The 21,702-nt window shown below is 42.6% G+C and overlaps 1 protein-coding gene across 1 annotated transcript in view; it reads left to right on the forward strand.

Annotated features, from left to right (window-relative positions):
* The window catches only part of LOC143770338 (cell adhesion molecule CEACAM8-like), a 72,812-nt gene that overhangs the window by 45,942 nt on the left and 5,168 nt on the right, over positions 1 to 21,702 (forward strand). The window contains exons 5-8 of the mRNA XM_077259866.1: positions 1,985 to 2,108; positions 2,879 to 2,925; positions 16,542 to 16,570; positions 21,103 to 21,162. Coding sequence (XP_077115981.1) covers positions 1,985 to 2,108; positions 2,879 to 2,925; positions 16,542 to 16,570; positions 21,103 to 21,162 — 260 coding nt within the window. The remainder of the gene's footprint in view (positions 1 to 1,984; positions 2,109 to 2,878; positions 2,926 to 16,541; positions 16,571 to 21,102; positions 21,163 to 21,702) is intronic.

Genomic DNA, 21,702 nt, shown 5'->3' on the forward strand with positions numbered 1-21,702 from the left:
GACTGATAAAGATAAGCAGAAAAGTACTAACGGCTTTGTGTGCTTATTCCTGAACAACTCCTAACAGGTATAAGAAACACTAATTTTCTAAAGTGTGGACTAGACTTTAATATGGGCTAATGTGGCCTACACAAATGTAAAGTGGTGTCACTGGTGTGTTTGGTGAACTTTATTATTTATTTATTTTTTGGGGGCTGAACTGACAACAGAGAGAGCTGCAGTCACACGGAGACCGTGCAGACAGCCGTAAACGGCGCTGCAAGGCCCAAAAACCCTCCTCTACTTTATCCTATGTAGTGTTTTTCCACAAGTTAGCTGGATACGGGTGGAAAGACACTAATAGGAATTTTTTGAAAAAATGTGCAGCAGCCTGCACTACTTAAAACAAAAGGAAATTTGATTTTACGGTATGACGCAGTGAAGAACCCTGAGCTGGAGACAACCAGGCTATGGCTGCTCACAGACTACAGGGCGAGCTGCAGTCACACGGAGACCGTGCAGACAGCCGTAAACGGCGCTGCAAGGCCCAAAAACCCTCCTCTACGTTATCCTATGTAGTGTTTTTCCACAAGTTAGCTGGAGACGGGTGGAAAGACACTAATAGGAATTTTTAGAAAAAATGTGCAGCAGCCTGCACTACTTAAAACAAAAGTAAAATTTATTTTACGGTATGACGCAGTGAAGAACCCTGAGCTGGAGACAACCAGGCTATGGCTGCTCACAGACTACAGGGCGAGCTGCAGTCACACGGAGACCGTGCAGACAGCCCCGTAAACGGCGCTGCAAGGCCCAAAAACCCTCCTCTACTTTATCCTATGTAGTGTTTTTCCACAAGTTAGCTGGAGACGGGTGGAAAGACACTAATAGGAATTTTTAGAAAAAATGTGCAGCAGCCTGCACTACTTAAAACAAAAGGAAAATTGATTTTACGGTATGACGCAGTGAAGAACCCTGAGCTGGAGACAACCAGGCTATGGCTGCTCACAGACTACAGGGCGAGCTGCAGTCACACGGAGACCGTGCAGACAGCCGTAAACGGCGCTGCAAGGCCCAAAAACCCTCCTCTACGTTATCCTATGTAGTGTTTTTCCACAAGTTAGCTGGAGATGGGTGGAAAGTCACTAATAGGAATTTTTTGAAAAAATGAGCAGCAGACTACACTACTTGAAAAAAAAAAAAAGAACAGTATGAGGCAATGAACCACCCTCCCTGAGCTGAATACAACCAGCTATGGATGGCCTATGGCTGCACTCAGACTAGAGAGTGGGCTGCACTCACACACACACACACACACACACAGAGACCTTGCAGATCGCTGTGAAAACAGCGCTACAAGGCAAAAGCAAGGTGATTAGCAGGTGAACACAGCGGTTGCTAAATTAGACTTGGAAAAGAACAATTAAGCAAATCGCTATCTCAAAACTGGCCCTCAGTCAGCAAACAGCGTCCTGCCAGTAACTGAATTCACAGCAGAGTGAGCGCAAAATGGCGCCAGCGACTTTTAAACTGCATCATGACATCATTTCAGCAGCCAATCACAGCCTTGCCAGTAGTTTCATGCCCTCCATGCTGAACAGGATGTGCCCACACTTGGAATCATTCTCATTGGCTGATTTCGTGCAAATTTGTGCAGTTTGAATCCTGGGAACTTCCGATTCCGGTATCCGATACGCGGCAAGTATCGGATCTCGGTATCGGAATTCCGATACCGCTAAGTATCGGCCGATACCCGATACTTGCGGTATCGGAATGCTCAACACTAGCAACCAGATATTAAGTTGAGGGTGCCAACCATTTTGTCCGTCCCAATTTTGTCCCCTTCGCGTTTCGCATTGTAGGTGGAGAGCACAACCAAATGATGCATTGTATGGCATAATCGTACCGTAGGAAAAATAATTTTTAAGAGTTTCTTGTGTTACTTTTACTGCAAAATAATTTTGTCTTCGATTTTTTTAAATGACGACGACCCCTTATTATTTTGCAGAATATACAGAACCTGTCAGCGAAGATCTGCCAATGATCATTGGAGTGGTGGTGGCTGGAGTGTTATTGCTGATTCTCATCATAGCATTAATTTATCTGTTTATCATACACAAACGGCGCAAAAGGTAAGTACAGCGCAATACGTGACCGAGGCGCAACCACCATTCTTCAGCCATGTGCTGCACTCCATCTTTTAGTCCCATAGAGAATGAGAGTAACACCTGTGCAATGATACGTCAGTCAAACAAGGGGGAAAAAAACACCAATTTTGGTCATTTTTCTGACCCCCGATGATCTAGAAGTTTTCATCGATCAAGCGAATGGGTGGTTAATTACTTTTTCTTGCTAGAAAAGATCTTTTTGTAAACTCCTTACATAACCGGCACAACTTTAGGCAACCAAAAGACAATCTATATCAATATCAAAAACATTGGCTTTATATGTATGGATATTGATGTAGATGGTGATTTGGCTCCATACTACAACAGTATATGTCAAATGTCCTAAATTTGCCAGGACTATCCTGGAAGTGTGTGGTGTCCTGGGTCAAACAAGGATGGAGCTTGAACAAACCAAGACCACATGTAGGTGATTCCTCAGGGGTGAGATTGGTAGAAGGACGAAAACGTCCCACAATTGCCAGAACAAATGTTGGTAACTAACAATGCTACATCCAAGCAAGGAATTGGGTGTTCTTTTAATGGGAAGTTTGGTCATGAGGTCACAAAAAGAAAAAGATGCAGGCACGAGGTCCTATTGACTGTAGTAGACTGATGACTTGTCTATAGTCTCTGTCCTGATGATAAAATTGCAGGGCCCAAAGTTGGAAGGGTGTAGAATTTTTCCATTTTTTTTCATTTTTTTTCTCAGTATTTAATACCTTTTTTACTTTCAGTTCAAGTGACACCACAAATTCCAAGATGAAGTCCTCATCCCGAAATGGTAAGTTCTGTGCCACAGAACCACAGAAAATTGACTTCTCTGAGGATTTAGACTCTAAGAAATGAATATACCAAGCTTGTGATGACTGTGTCTAATACAGGGTGATAACCTTAGGATGTGTTGCAGTCTTGTGAAGACCATAATATGTGGTCATTTTGTAAGGAGATGGATGTGTTGCCCACGTTCCTCCCTTGAAGAACATCTGTATTTTTGGTGTGTAATGTGATATGCATTACTGATGTTGGCAATGTCTGGTGTTTGACAGTGAGCAAATTGAGAGTTTAATGTTTGGGAGGGGCTAAAGTGAGGGGACAGAGACAATTTCCTGTCAGGATGTCAGATAGGGCCCAGTGTGTGAAGAAAACAGACCTAAGGTCTGAACTGAGCAGTGCTGCATGATGTGGGTGTCCCTAATGTGAGAGGAGACCGTGATGGGGATAGTGAGATCCTAGCTGAAGGAAAAGGAAGTGACGTGAGTGATCGATGGGAAATTAGTCCTGGAACAGGACACCTAACAGTATGTCCCAGAGTTTATAATTCACAGTGGTAACGGTCCTAAATGGGATAGAGTATATAAGATGGAGAGCGTGCCCAGGGCGGGAGTTCCAGAGCGTCAGTAGAAGAATATATTAAGTACTGCCCATACTGGCAAACTAGTTTCGTAGAGGGGGGGGGAAAGGTTCAGAACCGTGGGTTGACTTAAGGACCCTTGATAACTGGACTGTAGTACTGAGCTTGACTTTGGTGAAGATAGAGAAGAGGAAGGGATGGAAAATGCTCCGTATTTTGAAGGAAACCTTTTCAAGTTGTGTACTCGCTTTCTACTGTATATAATAACCCCCTCCAACAAGTTATCATCCAGTAAAAAGTTTATTTTTGACAGGTAGTCTTCCTCATTAAACTGTAAAACATCTGGTCCTGGCCAACCAAAGTCATCGGTGTCTAGTGGGCGGCAAGGACGTAACGCCCCCCCACAGTACAAGTCCACACACCCAGCCAGGACCCCCACTTTCATTTAACATGCTGGGATGTAAGATGAGTACCTCACCCACGGCTACCGCCCGCACCACCTTGCGATATTATTGCCCTTAAAGGGAACCTGTCATGTAATTGTTGGCAACTAAACTGACCCCAGTGTGTTGTTAGTGATGCAATCAAAATGGTGCTGTAATCGTGTCCATCTCCCTTTTTATAGTACATTCTTTTTCAGTCATAAGGATGTCTCTTCCTTTTCTTTCAGTCATGGGCTCGTCTTAATGTCAACACCAACGCATTCTGATTGATGTTCCACAGTGCGCCGATGTCACGGGAATCTGCTCTAAAATCCTGCGCATGCGCAGTGTCGAGCGGCAACCCGCGCATGTGCAGTGTCGAGCGGCTCCCCGCGCATGCGCATTGTCGAGCATAGTCACAGACCCCATGACTCTCAGCAGCTCCGGTGCATGCACACAGTCAATGAAGCTGGGTATATACACGTAGATTCGGTGCACATTTGTGACATCTAATGGGACTTGCCCCATTTAAAATGAAAAGGGATATGAAGGTACAGCACCAGTTGGCACTACTGTCTAATTTTGGATCCTTACGACACAGAACAGTCATGTGACCGTGTTCACGAAACCAAAAACGGAGTTATGTTTTCAACCTATATTCTCACGGAAACGGTTTGCAAAATGATGGGACGCTCCAAAAGCCAAGGTTGTGCAAATAATGTCAGACTGTAACCAGCAGCCGTCATGTGAAACATTACCTAATCTATCGATAGCGTAAATGAATGTGTCAATGATTATGGTCTACTTCACATTGTTATGCTAAATGTACTATATGCTTTTAAACAGTGTAGGCAATTTTTTCTATTTTTCAGAACACCATCTGTATTAATAGTAATAAAAAAAAAAATTTGCAGCAATGCTGTTCTACACCTGATTCTACCTGATCTTTCAGGAAATTCACATGTATATTAGCAGCAATAGACTGAGTCACATCCTATCTCTTATATTGATGCATCTAATGAGCATGTGCAAAGGGTTTGTAAAGGAAGTGGGAGGAGGTGAGCTGCGGTATATAGAGGTGTACTCAGTCATTATAGAGGGGGAAGAGGAGGTGAGCTGTGACATCACCTATCATGATTGGTGGGTCAAATTAATTATATACAGTAGATAACACAACTGTCATTATAATCCTGCCTGTGATAATAATGAGACTGCAGAAAGGAAGGTTGACTCTACAATAGCCCTTGTTTAAATTGCAAGATTACAAGAAAAAAAAACACAAAACTTAGATCCAAACAATAACTAATTTTCTGACAATGTATTACCTATAGTGATTGGGGGTGCAGAGGGAGCAATTATATCAGGACCCGGCTACTTCGCAAGGTCCAAATGCCCTTTAATCACATAAGGACACACCAATGTCATAAATGGCACATGGTATCGGTATGTTTTCATTGATGGCCAGTAGAGATGGGACAGGAGGATACTATGAAATCCAGCTGACATTGACTGTACAGTATGGAAAATTTTAATCTCAAATTATAGTAAATTTTACAGAAGGAAATGAGTGCAAGTTCTGTGCCATGACCCCTCACCCGCTCTCCTGCTCCATGTTGATCACTTTACTTGTTCTCTGATTTATAGGGTCAGTTTGACCTCTGACCTGCAGGAAGCTGCAGTGAGGACATTTAACTTTTCACTTCCTATCCCATTTAGGCCGGCCTCACACTAGCGAGTTTTACGGACGTATGAGCGCATAAACTACGTCCGTAAAACTCGCAAAATAAACTGCACAATTATTCTCAATGGGGCTGCTCCTATTAGCCGTATATTACGGTTCAGTATTATACGGCTTTCTACGGCCGTACAAAATCGCAGCATGCTGCGTTTGTCACCGTATTGCGCAAAAAAATCGCCAATGAAAGTCTATGGGGGCGAGAAAAATACGGATTCCACACGGACCAGCAGTGTGACTTGCGAGAAATACGCAGCGGTGTTAGTGAAAAGTCGGTAATTCAATTGCCGGCTTTTCATTTCTCCTGCACAAACCCGACATGATATGAGACATGGTTTACATACAGTAAACCATCTCATATCCCCTTTTTTTTTGCATATTCCACACTACTAATGTTAGTAGTGTGTATGTGCAAAATTTCAGCGCTGTAGCTGCTGAAATAAAGGGTTAAATGGCGGAAAAAATTGGCGTGGGCTCCCGCGCAATTTTCTCCGCCAGAGTGGTAAAGCCAGTGACTGAGGGCAGATATTAATAGCCAGGAGAGGGTCCATGGTTATTGGCCCCCCCGTGGCTAAAAACATCTGCCCCCAGCCACCCCAGAAAAGGCACATCTGGAAGATGCGCCTATTCTGGCACTTGGCCACTCTCTTCCCACTCCCTGTAGCGGTGGGATATGGGGTAATGAAGGGTTAATGCCACCTTGCTATTGTAAGGTGACATTAAGCCAGATTAATAATGGAGAGGCGTCAATTATGACACCTATCCATTATTAATCCAATTGTAGGAAAGGGTTAAAAAAACACACACATGATTTAAAAGTATTTTAATGAAATAAACACAGCTGTTGTTGTAATAATTTATTGTTCTCGCAATCCATCAGGAACACCCTCGCTTGGAAAAATAATAAACGCACAAGATACATACCTTCTGGTGAACCGTCTCGTCCCACGAAGTAATCCATCTGAAGGGGGTTAACTAATATTACAGGCAGGAGCCCTGCTAAATGCAGCTGTGCTCCGTGCCTGTAATCCCCGGCGAATGAATGAAATGTAGGTCATTGACCTACATTTCCTTCAGTCGCGGTGATGCGCCCCCTGGTGGATGTTCTCATATGACCTGGAGCGTGGGAAAAAGTTCCCAGGCTGCAGTTCATGAGAACATCCACCAGAGGGCGCCTCACCGCGACTGAAGGAAATGTAGGTCAATGACCTACATTTCATTCATTCGCCGGGGATTACAGGCACGGAGCACAGCTGCATTTAGCAGGGCTCCTGCCTGTAATATTAGTTAACCCCTTCAGATGGATTACTTCGTGGGACGAGACGGTTCACCAGAAGGTATGTATCTTGTGCGTTTATTATTTTTCCAAGCGAGGGTGTTCCTGATGGATTGCGAGAACAATAAATTATTACAACAACAGCTGTGTTTATTTCATTAAAATACTTTTAAATCATGTGTGTGTTTTTTTAACCCTTTCCTACAATTGGATTAATAATGGATAGGTGTCATAATTGACGCCTCTCCATTATTAATCTGGCTTAATGTCACCTTACAATAGCAAGGTGGCATTAACCCTTCATTACCCCATATCCCACCGCTACAGGGAGTGGGAAGAGAGTGGCCAAGTGCCAGAATAGGCGCATCTTCCAGATGTGCCTTTTCTGGGGTGGCTGGGGGCAGATGTTTTTAGCCACGGGGGGGCCAATAACCATGGACCCTCTCCTGGCTATTAATATCTGCCCTCAGTCACTGGCTTTACCATTCTGGCGGAGAAAATTGCGCGGGAGCCCACGCCAATTTTTTCCGCCATTTAACCCTTTATTTCCGCAGCTACAGCGCTGAAATTTTGCACATACACACTACTAACATTAGTAGTGTGGAATATGCAAAAAAAAAGGGGATATGAGATGGTTTACTGTATGTAAACCATGTCTCATATCATGTCGGGTTTGTGCAGGAGAAATGAAAAGCCGGCAATTGAATTACCGGCTTTTAACACATATCGCGCTGAATGAAATCTAAATACAGAATATATATATATGTGTCTCAATGACATATATATATATATATATATACTGTATATATGTTTTCCCGAACATTTGAGCACATAAATCCATTAGATGTCGGTTTTGCAAGCCTGCGCGAAAATCTCGCAGTACGGATGCCATACGGATTACATACGGAGGATGCCATGCGCAAAATACGCTGACACACCCTGACTACGGATCAATATTTTGGGAACATTTCTCCGTATTACGGCCGTAGTACGGACGTATAATACGTGGCGTATTGTCTTACGCCCAGTGTGAGGCCGGCCTTAGATGTCGGTTTTGCAAGCCTGCGCGAAAATCTCGCAGTACGGATGCCATACGGATTACATACGGAGGATGCCATGCGCAAAATACGCTGACACACCCTGACTACGGATCAATATTTTGGGAACATTTCTCCGTATTACGGCCGTAGTACGGACGTATAATACATGGCGTATTGTCTTACACCCAGTGTGAGGCCGGCCTTAAAGGAAGGAAATTGTCCTTTAAATCTAGCTCCCAAAATATAAAAAATCAAATATACACAGAAGCGAGGAAAGTTTTCTGTTGTTGTTGTCGTCTGCGGCTGCATCATGTATGAAGCAGGATACGACACTCAATAGCGAGGCAAGGACTGGTAATAGTTGGTCATTAATAGAGATGAGCAAACTTATTGACTTAGATTTATAATTTTACAAAAATTAGTAGTCTCCAGAATATTTAAAAAAAAAAGAAAAAAAATATATTTTTTTTTTTTGGCCAATTTGCTCCACACGAATTTTGGAAAAAATTGAGACCAAAAGCAGAGGACATTTTGCTGAACCCTAGATGGTCGACTACAGGTAAAAAATAAGCGCACCTGTCCAAACCCTTCTTTGGCTTTTTGACTATATGCCGGGAGCCCAATAGACCACTACATGGCCCATAAGTATAAAACCTAAAAGCCAATTTAGTTGAGCCGATAGTCTGCGGGGAAAGAAATATGGAGACCTGTCCAATTTTGATCAGAGGGGTTAGATCAAAATCAATAATTTAAGTCTATGGGTCTGCAAATAAATTCTGACCGCACTAGGGTAACATTCAGTTCCATTCTGATTTTCACGGGCTGACTTAAAGGACAAGATGGAGAAACTTTTTTTCCTAAAAAACTACGAGTAAACTGATGCCGCTCTGCTCAAAGTCTGATCTGGATAATCCGACTGTTTTTCACGTCTTTGGAGAAATCTGTTGGGTGCAGTCAGATGGCCGTATAAATGAAATCATAGTGCGTGGACTGGCAGGCGTCTATTCCGATCCAAGCCTGACTGCTTTATGTATTTCTATGCAGCTGTCAGGATTTGGTCGGAATTGCCGACTGCCAGTCCATGCTCTATTATTTCGTTTATATGGCAGTCCGACTCTGTGCACACATTGCGACAAGTATGCAACTGGGGTTATTTCTTTGGAGTGTCATTATCCCCATTGTGCCATTATATCGAAACTGATGTGGAGATTCTATATTTCTGACTGTACATAGTCATTATTTTTCCTAATTTGTAGACCGCATACTGATTACCAGCCCTCACTTTCATATTTCTCATTATTCAAATTTGAATCTAATACAATAAGTTAATTTTTTAAATTTAATCTAATCCCCACCTCTCCTCTCCTCTCCTCTCCTCTCCATCCTCCTCCCTTCTTTGTTTCAATGAATAAACATTACAGATAGTGTGTGACAGCTCGGCAATGATAAAAAGCTCCCATCTATTTACCCACAGCCAGAAATGAAGAGCTCTGCAATTGTGGTTTTTTTTTTTTTTTTTTAAAAGAGCTTGAAAAGAATTGGATTTGGTCCTAGGAGACCTCAGAGTGTTACACGCGCCTTTTCAGGACAATTGGAGGCTTTGTAATACTTGTTCTTGGCAAATTTAAAATTCACATTTTAAAAAAAAAATTTCAAAATATTCGCTCATCTTGCTTGATGACCTATCTTAAGGGTAGGTTTTTAATTTTAGAGATATGGGTAAGATCTTTAAGAAACTGATCTGACCTGCTGCATTTAGTGCACCACTATTGATTTTGTGTTACATTTTTCTGGTCTCAGAAATTCCATATTTTTCATTTTTTTTTTTTTCTACGTTACATTTGACGAAGGCTGTTTGTGTCTTTTTTTTCTTCTTTATCAGCCATGTAAATATGTATAACACCTCTGCATATTGTAGATGGTGCCAGCTGAGAAGCCGACACCTGCCTTATCTGTAAAGATTACGTTACTATAGAAGCGTTATCTTTCGGTATGAAAGAGATTTCAGGACACATGACTTTGCTTAGATACTTGGACATATTTACTAGACCAACATATTTTTGGTTAAGAAAGATACGGTAGGTATGTCTTTTTTGCATCTATGAAAATGTGGTTTAATGAAATTACAAGGCAGATGATGGCTGGATGAAAGCTTAAAAGGGTTGTACAATATTAAGAACATGGACCCATTTCTGTTCCAAAAAAAGCGCCAATCTTTTATGTGGATTTTTCAACCAAAGTCCTTGTGTTGTTTTTTTTTTTTATAAACCCTTTAAGTTAGCATACCATTGTATTTATACATCACTTAAAGGGGTGTTCCCATCTCCAGGATCCTAACCCAATATGTAGTAGGTGCAAAAAATATTATCAAATGCCTCCAATTTCAAATGTAGTCTAGTTGTTCTGATTAGCTATGTCGCTTATCATATGAAGGGCATTGCAGTAGCTTAGGTATCCATGGCTGGGACTGCTCAGATAATGACAGTGAGGGTGTGCTTCACATCTGCGTATATAAAGTAGCTGAGATTCTCAACAGGAAAAGTTGGAGAGTATAATTAGTTTTTTTCTCTCACCTAGCATACGTATGACATGCGTATGCAATACGATTTTTATCAGCTTTTATATATAGTAATTCTGTCTAATTTCAAGCTAGTTTTCTAACTAATAAAACAATCTTCTATATAGATATAAAGAAATATATCAGTGAGATATATAATCAGCGTTTTGTGTGTGTAGTTTTCTGTATATGTATTTAGGAAATACGTAAAAGGAAAGACAATGGTGTGGGGGCTCCCCTTATTTTTATTAACCAGCTGAGGGAAAGCTGAGAGCTGGTCTTTAAGTCTGGAAGAGGGCAATAAATATGGAGCTTCCTAAGCTATTAATATCAGCTCACAGCTGTCTACTTAGCCTTTACTGGTTGTTAAAAAGGGGAGACCCCCCAAAAAGAAATGATGTAGGGTCTCCCTTAATTTTAATAACCAGCAAAGGCTAAGCAGACATCCACGGGCTGATATTATTAGCCTGGGAAGGGGCTACAGATTGGCCCCTTCTAGATTAATAACACCAGCCCTCAGCCACCCCAGAAATGGCACATCCTTTAGATAAGCCACTCCTGGTACTTAGCCTAAGCTCTTCCCGCTTGCCCTGGTGCATTGGCAAGCAGGGGTAATTGATCTGAGATTTGTCTGCTTTATTATGTCAGCTGACATCAAGCCCAGGTGTTAGAAATGGAGAGGCATCTATAAGACACCCCCATTACTAACCCCGTAAGGTTTTTTTTGTTTTTTTAAAGCAAAAAACACACAGAGAAAAGTCCTTTATTTGTACAAAACACGCTCACGTTTTCCAAAGGGGTCTGCCGTTAATCCAGCCCACATCTCACTCAGCCGCTCAACACATCATCCGGATGTAGCAGAGTTGGTAATTTGCTGTTAATCTTAAAGGGAACCTGTCACCACGTTTTTGGAAGATGGGATAAAAATAGCGTTAAATAGGGGCAGAGGTGGGCGTTACATTAGTGTGTGTGTTATGCGTTTATTACCCACCTAAGTTGCCGAAATAACTTTGCAAAGTCTCCGTTTTCGCCTGTCAATCAGGCTGGTCAGGTCGCATGGGCGTTGTCTTCCCCCAGATTTGGCGTAGTTTTCCGTTGGTGGCGTAGTGGTGTGCGCATGCCCAAAGTCCGGAATCCTCTTCCAGGGGATTTAAAATAGCGCGGTGTTCGTTATTGCATTGGTGATCGGTGGGCGCGGCCATCTTCTTTTGGCCGCGCGTGCGCAGAAGCGGCGCTCTGCTGGCCGCGGCTTCAGGAAAATGGCCGCCGCGATATCCATCTGCGCACGCGCGGCATCCCGCGGCCATTTTCCTGAAGCCGCGGCCAGCAGAGCGCCGCTTCTGCGCACGCGCGGCCAAAGGAAGATGGCCGCGCCCACCGATCACCAATGCAATAACGAACACCGCGCTATTTTAAATCCCCTGGAAGAGGATTCCGGACTTTGGGCATGCGCACACCACTACGCCACCAACGGAAAACTACGCCAAATCTGGGTGAAGACACCACGCCCATGTGACCTGACCAGCCTGATTGACAGGCGAAAACGGAGACTTTGCAAAGTTATTTCGGCAACTTAGGTGGGTAATAAACGCATAACACACACACTAATGTAACGCCCACCTCTGCCCCTATTTAACGCTATTTTTATCCCATCTTCCAAAAACGTGGTGACAGGTTCCCTTTAAAGGAGTATTCCTATCTTCAAGATACTATCCCAAGATGTAGTAGGTGTAATAATAATTATGTTAGCAAATATGTCCAATTACTGTAGAAATGTAAAATAGTTCTTCTGATTAGCTATGTCACTTACCCCCTTATGCAGGGCATTGCAGTCAGTTGCGTATCCATGGTTAAAGCCACTAACAGCTGACAGTATATGAGTGGTCGTAACTAGAGATGAGCGAATTTGCTCGGGTTCACTCTTATTCGGCAAGCTATAGCTCTTGCCAAATTAGCTACAGAGGGAACCCGACTTCCTTGTTTGTTGGGCTCTCCATGCATGTGTCGCGACTGCAATACCCTGCACATGGGGGTAAGCAATATAACTAATCAGAAGAACTATGCTACATTTCTCCTTGGAAGAACTTTCTAATATTATTACACCTACTACATATTGGGATATGATCTTGGAGCTGGTCCTACCACTTTAAAATAAAATAAAGGAACTTTTCCATGTGATTCAGCTTTTTTTTTAAAAAAAATGTTATTATATATTTTTCAACACAATTACATTACGCATTACACTTCCTTGAATTTTCTTCCCAACGAGAGATTTTCTAAATTGCCCCAAATAATCCGAGCTGATGGCCTGTAGTATTTGTGTATTTTAGACACCTTAGAGCACCTATCCTAGTAAATATGAATTGGATATAGATAAAGGGAGGAGAATATCTGGGGCCTTTGTATATATTAAAGTCAGAGACGTGTCACCTTGTCGCGGTTGATGGGCTCACATGAATTGGCCAATTTATGAGCTAAGAACCTTCACTTTTGTGTTGTTTTTTTTTTTTTTTTTTTACTTTTTATTACAGTTTACTCAGCAACTATCATAGATTGTGTTCACAAATATATTGGTCTCTACAGAATGCTGCGTTTCTCCTTTTTGTAAATTAAAGTTGTAAGAATCCGCCAATGAGTGGAATGCATCAACCGTCTAATATGCATGGGGGGTCTCTCGACTCTTCCTCAACCATTTTTGTCGTGCAAAAAAGAAGAATCAACTCTGTTAGATTTCAGCAGGCCATACGTTTGTTCCTTTGGACATGAGCTACCAGGATCTCTCTGATAACACAGGAGCGTTTGGTTGAGGGGAGCGTTCTCATTTTATGGGCTATTCGGAGTATATAACTTTAAAAAGGGTTCTCCAAGGAAAGAGTTAAATGGCCCCATTGCATAATTCAGATGGCAGCCCATTAAAGTCATGTGTCAGGTTGCAGTCTGAAGAAACACAGCTCCCAAGATCTGTGTCTCAACTGACAGGAGAAGGGCTATAACATGCCTCACCGGCCTCCGTCCTCCATTCTTGGTCCCATCCATTTTTGCTTGTTTTTAGGCCAGATGCAGACACGCTTACTTTTAGTCCAAGCTTGATTTGACACAGCACATGATCGCACTTGGACCAATGTTAGGCTGTTGGACCACTCGCATATCTACTCTTTTTCCTTAGACCGATAATGTCCGAGGAAAAAATTGCTGCATGCTCGAGTTTGATCTGATTTTCATATCGCATTTGGCCATGCAAGTCAATGAGTGCGAAGAAACATCGGACTGCACTCTGACATCTGAGTGCAGTCCGATGTCAGACCTGATGGCCCAGACCTCTCAACGTATTACATGTTCTGCTGCCATATTCGTACGTAACTTGAAGCTCTTGGGCACCAATTCTAACTAATTACCATTTATAATACTGGTGCCTTCTCATAAAGTAGAAGGGTTGTTGGGACCCTCGGGCACAGAGACCTGGTAGTAAATTCAATCTTGGCTATTCACTTGGTCAGAGATCCATAAAATTCATGGATCAGCGTGTCTATTGAACTGCTTGCTTTCTTATTGTACGGTGCTCTAGTTACTGTTACGATGCCAAGCAGATGCCAGGGTGTGTGAGGAGTCATTGTCTAATGTCTATTAAGTACCGTAATACCGGGAAGTTACAGCCAAGTTTACAAGTCTAGACTTTCTGTAACAGAATAGTTCATACCTGAGATCTACAAGGCATGTATGAACTTGAGACCATCCTGAATGGCCAACGGCCAACATTTCATACCTCAGAAAAATATTTCTTTGGAATATAGTTTTCTATTTCCTCTTGCCGTCTGAAAAAGAAAAATGCAACAAACAGAGAGATTCCCATTCTAAACAATTTAGTTAATATATATTATTAAGGTATTCCTCACGTCTTGGTTTCTTGACCGAAGACTTGGTTGTGCTTCAGTCTTGACGTTAGTGGAGCTCCACCATGGAGACACCTTTTACATGTCTCTTTGGAATAGTCTACCATCATGGTGTGATCCTAATGTAAGAAGGTGGTCAGCTACAGATATATGACCTTCCTTACATATGCTCTTTGCTTACTATATCCCCAAATAAGTTTATGCTATATGCAGTGTCAGACTGAAGAACACTCTACCCACCAGAGGATTTAATTTTTGAGGGCCCACCTTTCTCCCCCACTAAAGAGCCCCATAGCAGCTGCAAGGTTTGCACTATGAACTCTCCTGAAAGAGAAGCCAAGGCCCACCGGAGGATTCTCCGGTTCTCTGGTGGGCCAGTCCAACCCTGGCTATGTGTCTATAACTGTGAAGTGCCACCCATTGAGGCGTTTTCTAATATTTTACAATATTGTATTTAATATTTTTTTGAATGAAACTAAATTCGAGAAAAACTTAGGTTGGACACTCTTGCCTTTTTAAGAGCTTCAGCGTGATGAAATAAAGACTCCCTGTAATTTTTTAGAATACCTTTTACATAGTAGACTGTGTCTGGGTGTCCATATAAAAAAACAACAACCAACAGCACCGAAGTGTTAGGATGCACGCTCCAAAGTCCAAGGATCCAATTTGGACAATACTCACAAATGTAGAAAAAGGAAGCAGCATCCGTTCCAGGTGAAAAAAATATAAAGATTCTTTATTCTGCCATAGTCACATACATATGTATGTGACTATGGCAGAATAAAGAATCTTTATATTTTTTTCACCTGGAACGGATGCTGCTTCCTTTTTCTACATTTGTGTCTGGGTGTCCATCTCCAATAGGCATATATGCCCAAAAATTATCCACATCAGAAATCCTGTTTGCTCTGTCTGCACCATTACAATCTGTGGGCCCATCTGTACATACGTACAAATCCCATTTCGGGCGCAAGCTCTGATGAGGCCACTTTCTGTATAGACTGGGATCAGGAGCTGAGCAAGCTTCATTTGCCGGCTGTGGTCTACAGCTGGCACCACAGAATAATTTCTTTGAGAGCTGGCTGTAGCAAAACAGTTTAATCTTGGATGCCGCTTTCATTTGTGTAGACAGCATAAAAGTTAGGCACTGCGATGGGTGTTGCTTCAGAAACCCATCCTTCCCCCTCACATTGGGATCATCAAAGGGTTTTCATGGCAGCTGGGGTTTTACTGAAAGGGATATTTTACCAAGTTTGGAAGTTTTCTCCTATTCACTGGATAGGAAATAATTTGCTGATCACTACGGGTCTCCTTTTTGGGATCCCTACTGATGCCAAGAACCGGGGCTCTGAACACCTCCATGTGAATGGTGCAGTGGTCGATCGTGCACACTGACACTTCATTAATTTTTATAGGAGTGCTGAAGACATTCTGACGAGTCAATTGGAATCAATGGAACAGAGGTGCGCAAGGTCGTCCACTGCGCTATTCACAGGCGGCTCTTCAGGGTCTCAGTTCTTGGGATCAGTGGATATCCCAGCAGTCAGACTTGGTGATCTGGAAGCTTTCTCCTATCTAATGGAGAATATCTCTATAAGAAAAAAATAAATAAAAATTCCTGCCTCTTGAAGGTTTTACCACTGCTTAGCCTCTCCTTGTCCATTAACCAGTCTCAAACTTTTCTTTTTTTTTCGTGTGAGCCAAAAATTCTTTCACATATGGAAATCATTAACCATTTTCTGTGGTTTCCTGAATTTTGGCTGTAATTGGCCGGTCTTGTTGGGGACTTCTGTAGTCCAGAATAAACCTGTATGATGTAGGGGAGCGGATGAAAGATCAAAGTTGGTCTAGAGGAATGACCTACAGTATCTTAGTCTATCGATTTAGATTATTCTGGGGAAAATTGACAATTGTTTCTAAAACCAGACCATGCCTTTTAATTTATACCTTTCTCATGCCACTTGTGAGTCACTTGGTTTTTGTACAATATTTCATCATCGCAAATTGACTATAGTTTCTATAACTATTTCTGGAAACTTTCACTGTACCTGTTTATTAAGTTGCTGAAAGTAGGAAGTGTTAAAATAACCAACATCTAATTATTTCTACTTTTTATTTTCTAACAGGTCAGGCCGACATTCCAACACAGTCTCCGGTAAGTAGACACAATATTGTTTTCTTGCGACATGCATGTATAGCAAAGTTAAACACCTCCACCTCCACCACGTGTGCCTTGCTCCCTACCTCCTCTTATTAAAGGGGGTTTCGATTAAGTCATCCATGGGAAGGGATGCTGAAAACTGAAAGAAGATACCATATGCACTACCCCGTAAAGGTGCCCGGGTAGGATCCCACACCATGTGACAATATAAAATAAACCCGGCACTCAACTTAAGGTGGATCTCTTTGTCAAAGAGAAAATAAACGTTTCGGCCTTTGTGGCCTTCCTCAGTAACTGCGTTGTGCTGTGACTCTGTGTCAGCGTGTGTCCGGCGACGCGGTGTTCACCACTTGTCTGCCTAGGATAAGCCCTTTTGTAGAATGTTATGTTCTGCTATTCCCAAAGTCCTGGAGGAAATGTTAACAGCTAGTGGCCAATTACCTGGGAGCGGGTCATGCGTTTCTTTCCGTTGTCTCTGCCTGTGCCCATGGCCTCTTCTGGTCCTCTTCTTCTGGGCTGTCTCCTGCCTTTTGGTAAAAAATGACTCGTGGACGCTGGTTCTCTCCTCTCTGGCTCTGACCCCGAGGTGGATAAGTCTAAGACCTGGAAACGTTTCTGGTTGGGGCCCACCTTGAGGAGGATTTGCTGCGCCATTTATAGACTCGGTCCAACTCGTAATCCTCAGTGTCCCGTGCGAACTTATTCTGCTTTTTGCCTTCTGTATCCTTGCGGTGTAGATCCAAGACAGTTTGGATCCAAGTTTTGAGAGAACTAAGTTCTTCTGCTGTGCTAGCCGAGGCCAGCTGTGTCTCGATACTCTGGATTCGGGCTGAGCTGGATTCAATTTCCTTGTGGAGATGCTCTATGGTCAGAGTGATTAGATCAAAGGAACACTTATTGAGTATTTTCTCAAATTTAGAGCAATATTCCGTAGAGTCGCTAAAGAGTGTGGGGCGTAAAGGGACTCTCAGGCCACGCGGTATTCTCTGGACCCTTAAATACTCCGTTAATGTGGCACAATGTAATTCAATATTTATCAGGTGGCGTTGTTCCCTTTCTAAATCCCTGCCCCTGGTTTCCCTGGGGGGGACTTTCAAGAAATCGCTGGAAAGGGTGGATTGTGGAATGATATTGGAGGTCTCCTCTGCATTATAGGAGAAGACTAAAGATGTCATGACCATGGGGTGTGCTATACGTAAAGGTTAACGTGTAGAAGAAGATACCGTATGCACTACCCTGTAAAGGTGCCCGGGTAGGATCCCACACCATGTGACCATATAAAATAAACCCGGCACCCAACTTAAGGTGGATCTCTTTGTGTTTATTTGCCAAAGAGAAAATAAACGTTTCTGCCTTTGTGGCCTTCCTCAGTAACCGCGTTGTGCTGTGACTCTGTGTCAGCGTGTGTCCGGCGACGCGGTGTCCACCGCTTGTCTGCCGCGTCGTCGGACACACGCTGACACAGAGTCACAGCACAACACAGTTACTGAGGAAGGCCACAAAGGCCGAAACATTTATTTTCTCTTTGGCAAATAAACACAAAGAGATCCACCTTAAGTTGAGTGCCGGGTTTATTTTATATTGAAAACTGAAAGAAGGCATGCTTTAAGCACTCTGTCAGCAAAGGATAACTGTTCAAACCAAGTATAGGCGCTTGGCCACACCAAGGGTTCACCGATCGTTTACGACTTGTCTTCTATCTATCTCCACCCACCTCTGACTCTATGAAAACAAAGCTATCAATCCAAGAGGGGGGTGGTTGGAGATTAAGGGAAAATAAGCAAGTGGGAAGGTGCATTTTAATGTTTGACCCCACCCTGATGCGCCTGATGGGTTTGGCTGACACTCTAATGTGTGTGGGGGAATCTGTGATCTGATTGTCGGAGAACTCTATCCGGCATTCAGACTGCTGATCATCTTGTTTTCCTGGCCGAACAAGCATTCCCTTGTACTGGAGAAATGACTGAGATGGCTATTGTCCGAGCGATAGGCCAAAACTTAGTTCAGCTATCAACCATCTAATGTGTACGGTTGGCTCACCCTCACAACCTGCCCCCTGATTGTCTCCACCTGACCAGAAAAGTTGACGTCACGACCACCAGTTATCGAAATGATGAGCCAGAAGATTAGCTGTAGTGTCAGGTGATGGATGGGTAGTCGGGATGTCATCTCTTTCACTATGCCAAGGACAACTGGAGGCCAAAACTCTGCTCAGCTATGAGCCATCTAATGTGTACGGTTGGCTTTACCCTCACAATCTGCCACCCTGATTGTGTTGACTCGACCGGAAAAGTTGACGTCACGACCACCAGTTATCGAAATGATCAGCCAGAAGACTGGCTGTGGTGTCAGGTGATTGGTAGTCGGGATGTCCTCTCTTCTACCATGCCAAGGACAGCTGGAGAGAAGCGTAGATTTCAGGGGTAGGGACGGTTTCTTTCATCAACATCCCTTACCATGGAGTACTTAAAAAATAAAAAATAAAGAAAAACAAACTCCTTTTTATACATTTGTTTGCTAGCAATTTAGTTGCTCTGGAGAGGAGAGACTATTCCACCTCCTTTTTCCCACCCAACAACAAAGGAAATGGGATGATCCAAGGCAGGGCCTCCTCATCTTTCCATGGATACGTGCCTTTAATTACGGTAGTATAGAAAGATCACGTAGTTGACTTAGTCTATTTTGCAAATCATCTTTCTAGTTACATAACATGAAACTTCTGCAAATACTTATTAGTTCCCTTTTTCACTTGGTTTCTGTATGGGTGGGGGAATTGGTCTCCTTAGCTCAAAAAGTTACCTCAAGTTGATATTAAGCTGAGAGCTGACGTATTGTTTGGCCATTGTTTTTTTGGGTACTGTGTGGCACCATTACATAGGCAATAGTATGTGGGCGTTGTGTGATAGTTTAGGTATTAAGAATTATACACATTTGGGAAAATTAGTTCAACTTTCATTATTCCAAAATCAATGTTGCATTTGATCTGAAATGAATCTTTCATCCTTGTCTCGAAGACTTCCCTCTACCGGTGGTGCAGAGGAGCATCTGCAAATTACTCCACCCTCATGATCCACCATTTCATAGGAGATCATGCTATTTTTTTCCATCCTGAATGTTGAAAAGCAATTTTTTTATTTTATTTTTTTTTGTAAAACGCATAAACCAATATCCAGAAGGAGGACATTGACTACGTCAGAGGTAGTTCTGACCCATATTTTCTGCTTTTACTAGAAAAACGACCTTCCCCTTGTCTAAGATAGAAATTACACTTTCAGGTCTTGATTTTTTGCGGTCTCTGCTGCCGGGGAATACAAAGCCAGTATCCGCATTCACTCCGCTCAGAATGTGGTTGCTAAGATTCATCACAATCAACTTGGCCATTAAAGGGAACCACTCACTCACACAAAGCCCTTTATTTCAGGGAATCCTACCAAAAAGTTTGTGATCTGGACAGTTAAGGATTTTTTTAATATTAGGCTGATTACAAGTTCCTCCATTGCAGTGGGTTACAGAAATGTGTTATAATCTGTAGAGGAAGCATGGCAGGAAGTGTTCAATTCTTCTGCAGTGCCTCCGCAGGAAAAATGGAGCATTACACTGTTACAATTGAATGAGCTGTCCTTATACACAGAGGAGCTGGGTCATCCTGAAAGAGAGATACTCTTTATATCTGCCTTTATAGAAGACGAACCATAACTGGTGACCCCCTTTTCTAAACCAAAACACCTAAATAGGGTATTTGACAAAGGGTATTCTACACCAGACATCCCTTTTTAAAGTGGTGTAGAAAGTCTTATTATAGGTCAGCCATGTTGTCTGGATAGCGCTGGTCTGGCATAATTACTTATGAGGACCCTACATGTAGGATTATTTCACTATTAACGGGGGGATGTCTCTTTTTTTTTCTTTTCTGCAGGAGCGCACTGCTCCCCTGCCTCCCAGCTTTCTCCTTGCCAGGGGGCACTGCATCTGGATAACTCTGGTCAGGCATAATTACTCATGAGGACCCTACATCTAGGGTATTTCACTACTAAAGGGGTTGTCTCCTTTTTTTTTTTCTTTTCTTTTTTCTGCAGGAGCGCACTGCTCCACTGGCTCCCATCCTTGCAGGGGGCAGTTTGGTCCTACTTGATCAGCGGCATTATAGTTTGGATTAATCGAACTGTGACTTTTTCAACAGTTCATCAGAGGAGCACCGTGGCACTGGAGATGGCGAGGATTGGATGCTAACAGTGCACTCCAATTTCAGAGCAGTGCTTACAAGTTCTCTTGGAAAGAGCTTGTAAGCATAATGTATGTTCAACCACCTGTGATAGACTGCAGGGTAACCGGTAACTTGGGCAACTAGTGGTAAATAGTAAAATGATAAATTGATTGGAAAAGAGTCAAATGCAGAACAGAAGATTAATATTCGATAGTCGTATGTTTTTTATATTACATGTGAGGATGCATGAAGTTGATAAGGTGAAAAACCTTTAATAAAAAACGATAGTGGAAAAAAAAATTACTGTTGTGTTTTATTTTAGGAGCAGCATGAGCTTCAGTACGCTGCGATTGAGTTCAAGAACCAGCCAAAAAAGGAAAAGGTACAGTAACGACGTGCCTGTCTGTAGGCGTTTCGCTGAAATGCGTCAGCACAAGGAAATTTTGATATTCTTGGCACCACTTTCAAGTAAAATTTTCCAACCAATCAGAAGGTCAGCGAAAAATGAGAACTGGCATTTGATTGGTTGTTGCGGGCAAATGTTTCACTTTCATTTGGATTACTTTTGATTAAATCTTGTCCATGGTGGGACATTTATGAAGCCACATGCCCCCATAAAGTTTTGCAACTTTTTTTTCTTTTTTTTACCCCTTTTTAGCCTCCCTTTTCAGCTTTTGCTGGGTGGACCTTAATGTGAGGGGGCTGGTCCCATTGTGTATACATTTTCAAACCACAAGATAGAACGCCCTGACATGCCAATGCTCTTTTAATACTTGGTCCTGTAATAGTAGGCGCGATTAATTCCACAATATGGACAATACAGTTCCAGTATAAATGCGTGACGTGACAAAGGGATTCTCTACACGATCTTCTTTGTCTTGCTCCACCCTTTTGACCTTGCACTAGGCATGGCTAATGGTTT

Source organism: Ranitomeya variabilis, chromosome 4 (assembly GCF_051348905.1).
Source record: "Ranitomeya variabilis isolate aRanVar5 chromosome 4, aRanVar5.hap1, whole genome shotgun sequence".
Classification (NCBI taxonomy): domain Eukaryota; kingdom Metazoa; phylum Chordata; class Amphibia; order Anura; family Dendrobatidae; genus Ranitomeya; species Ranitomeya variabilis.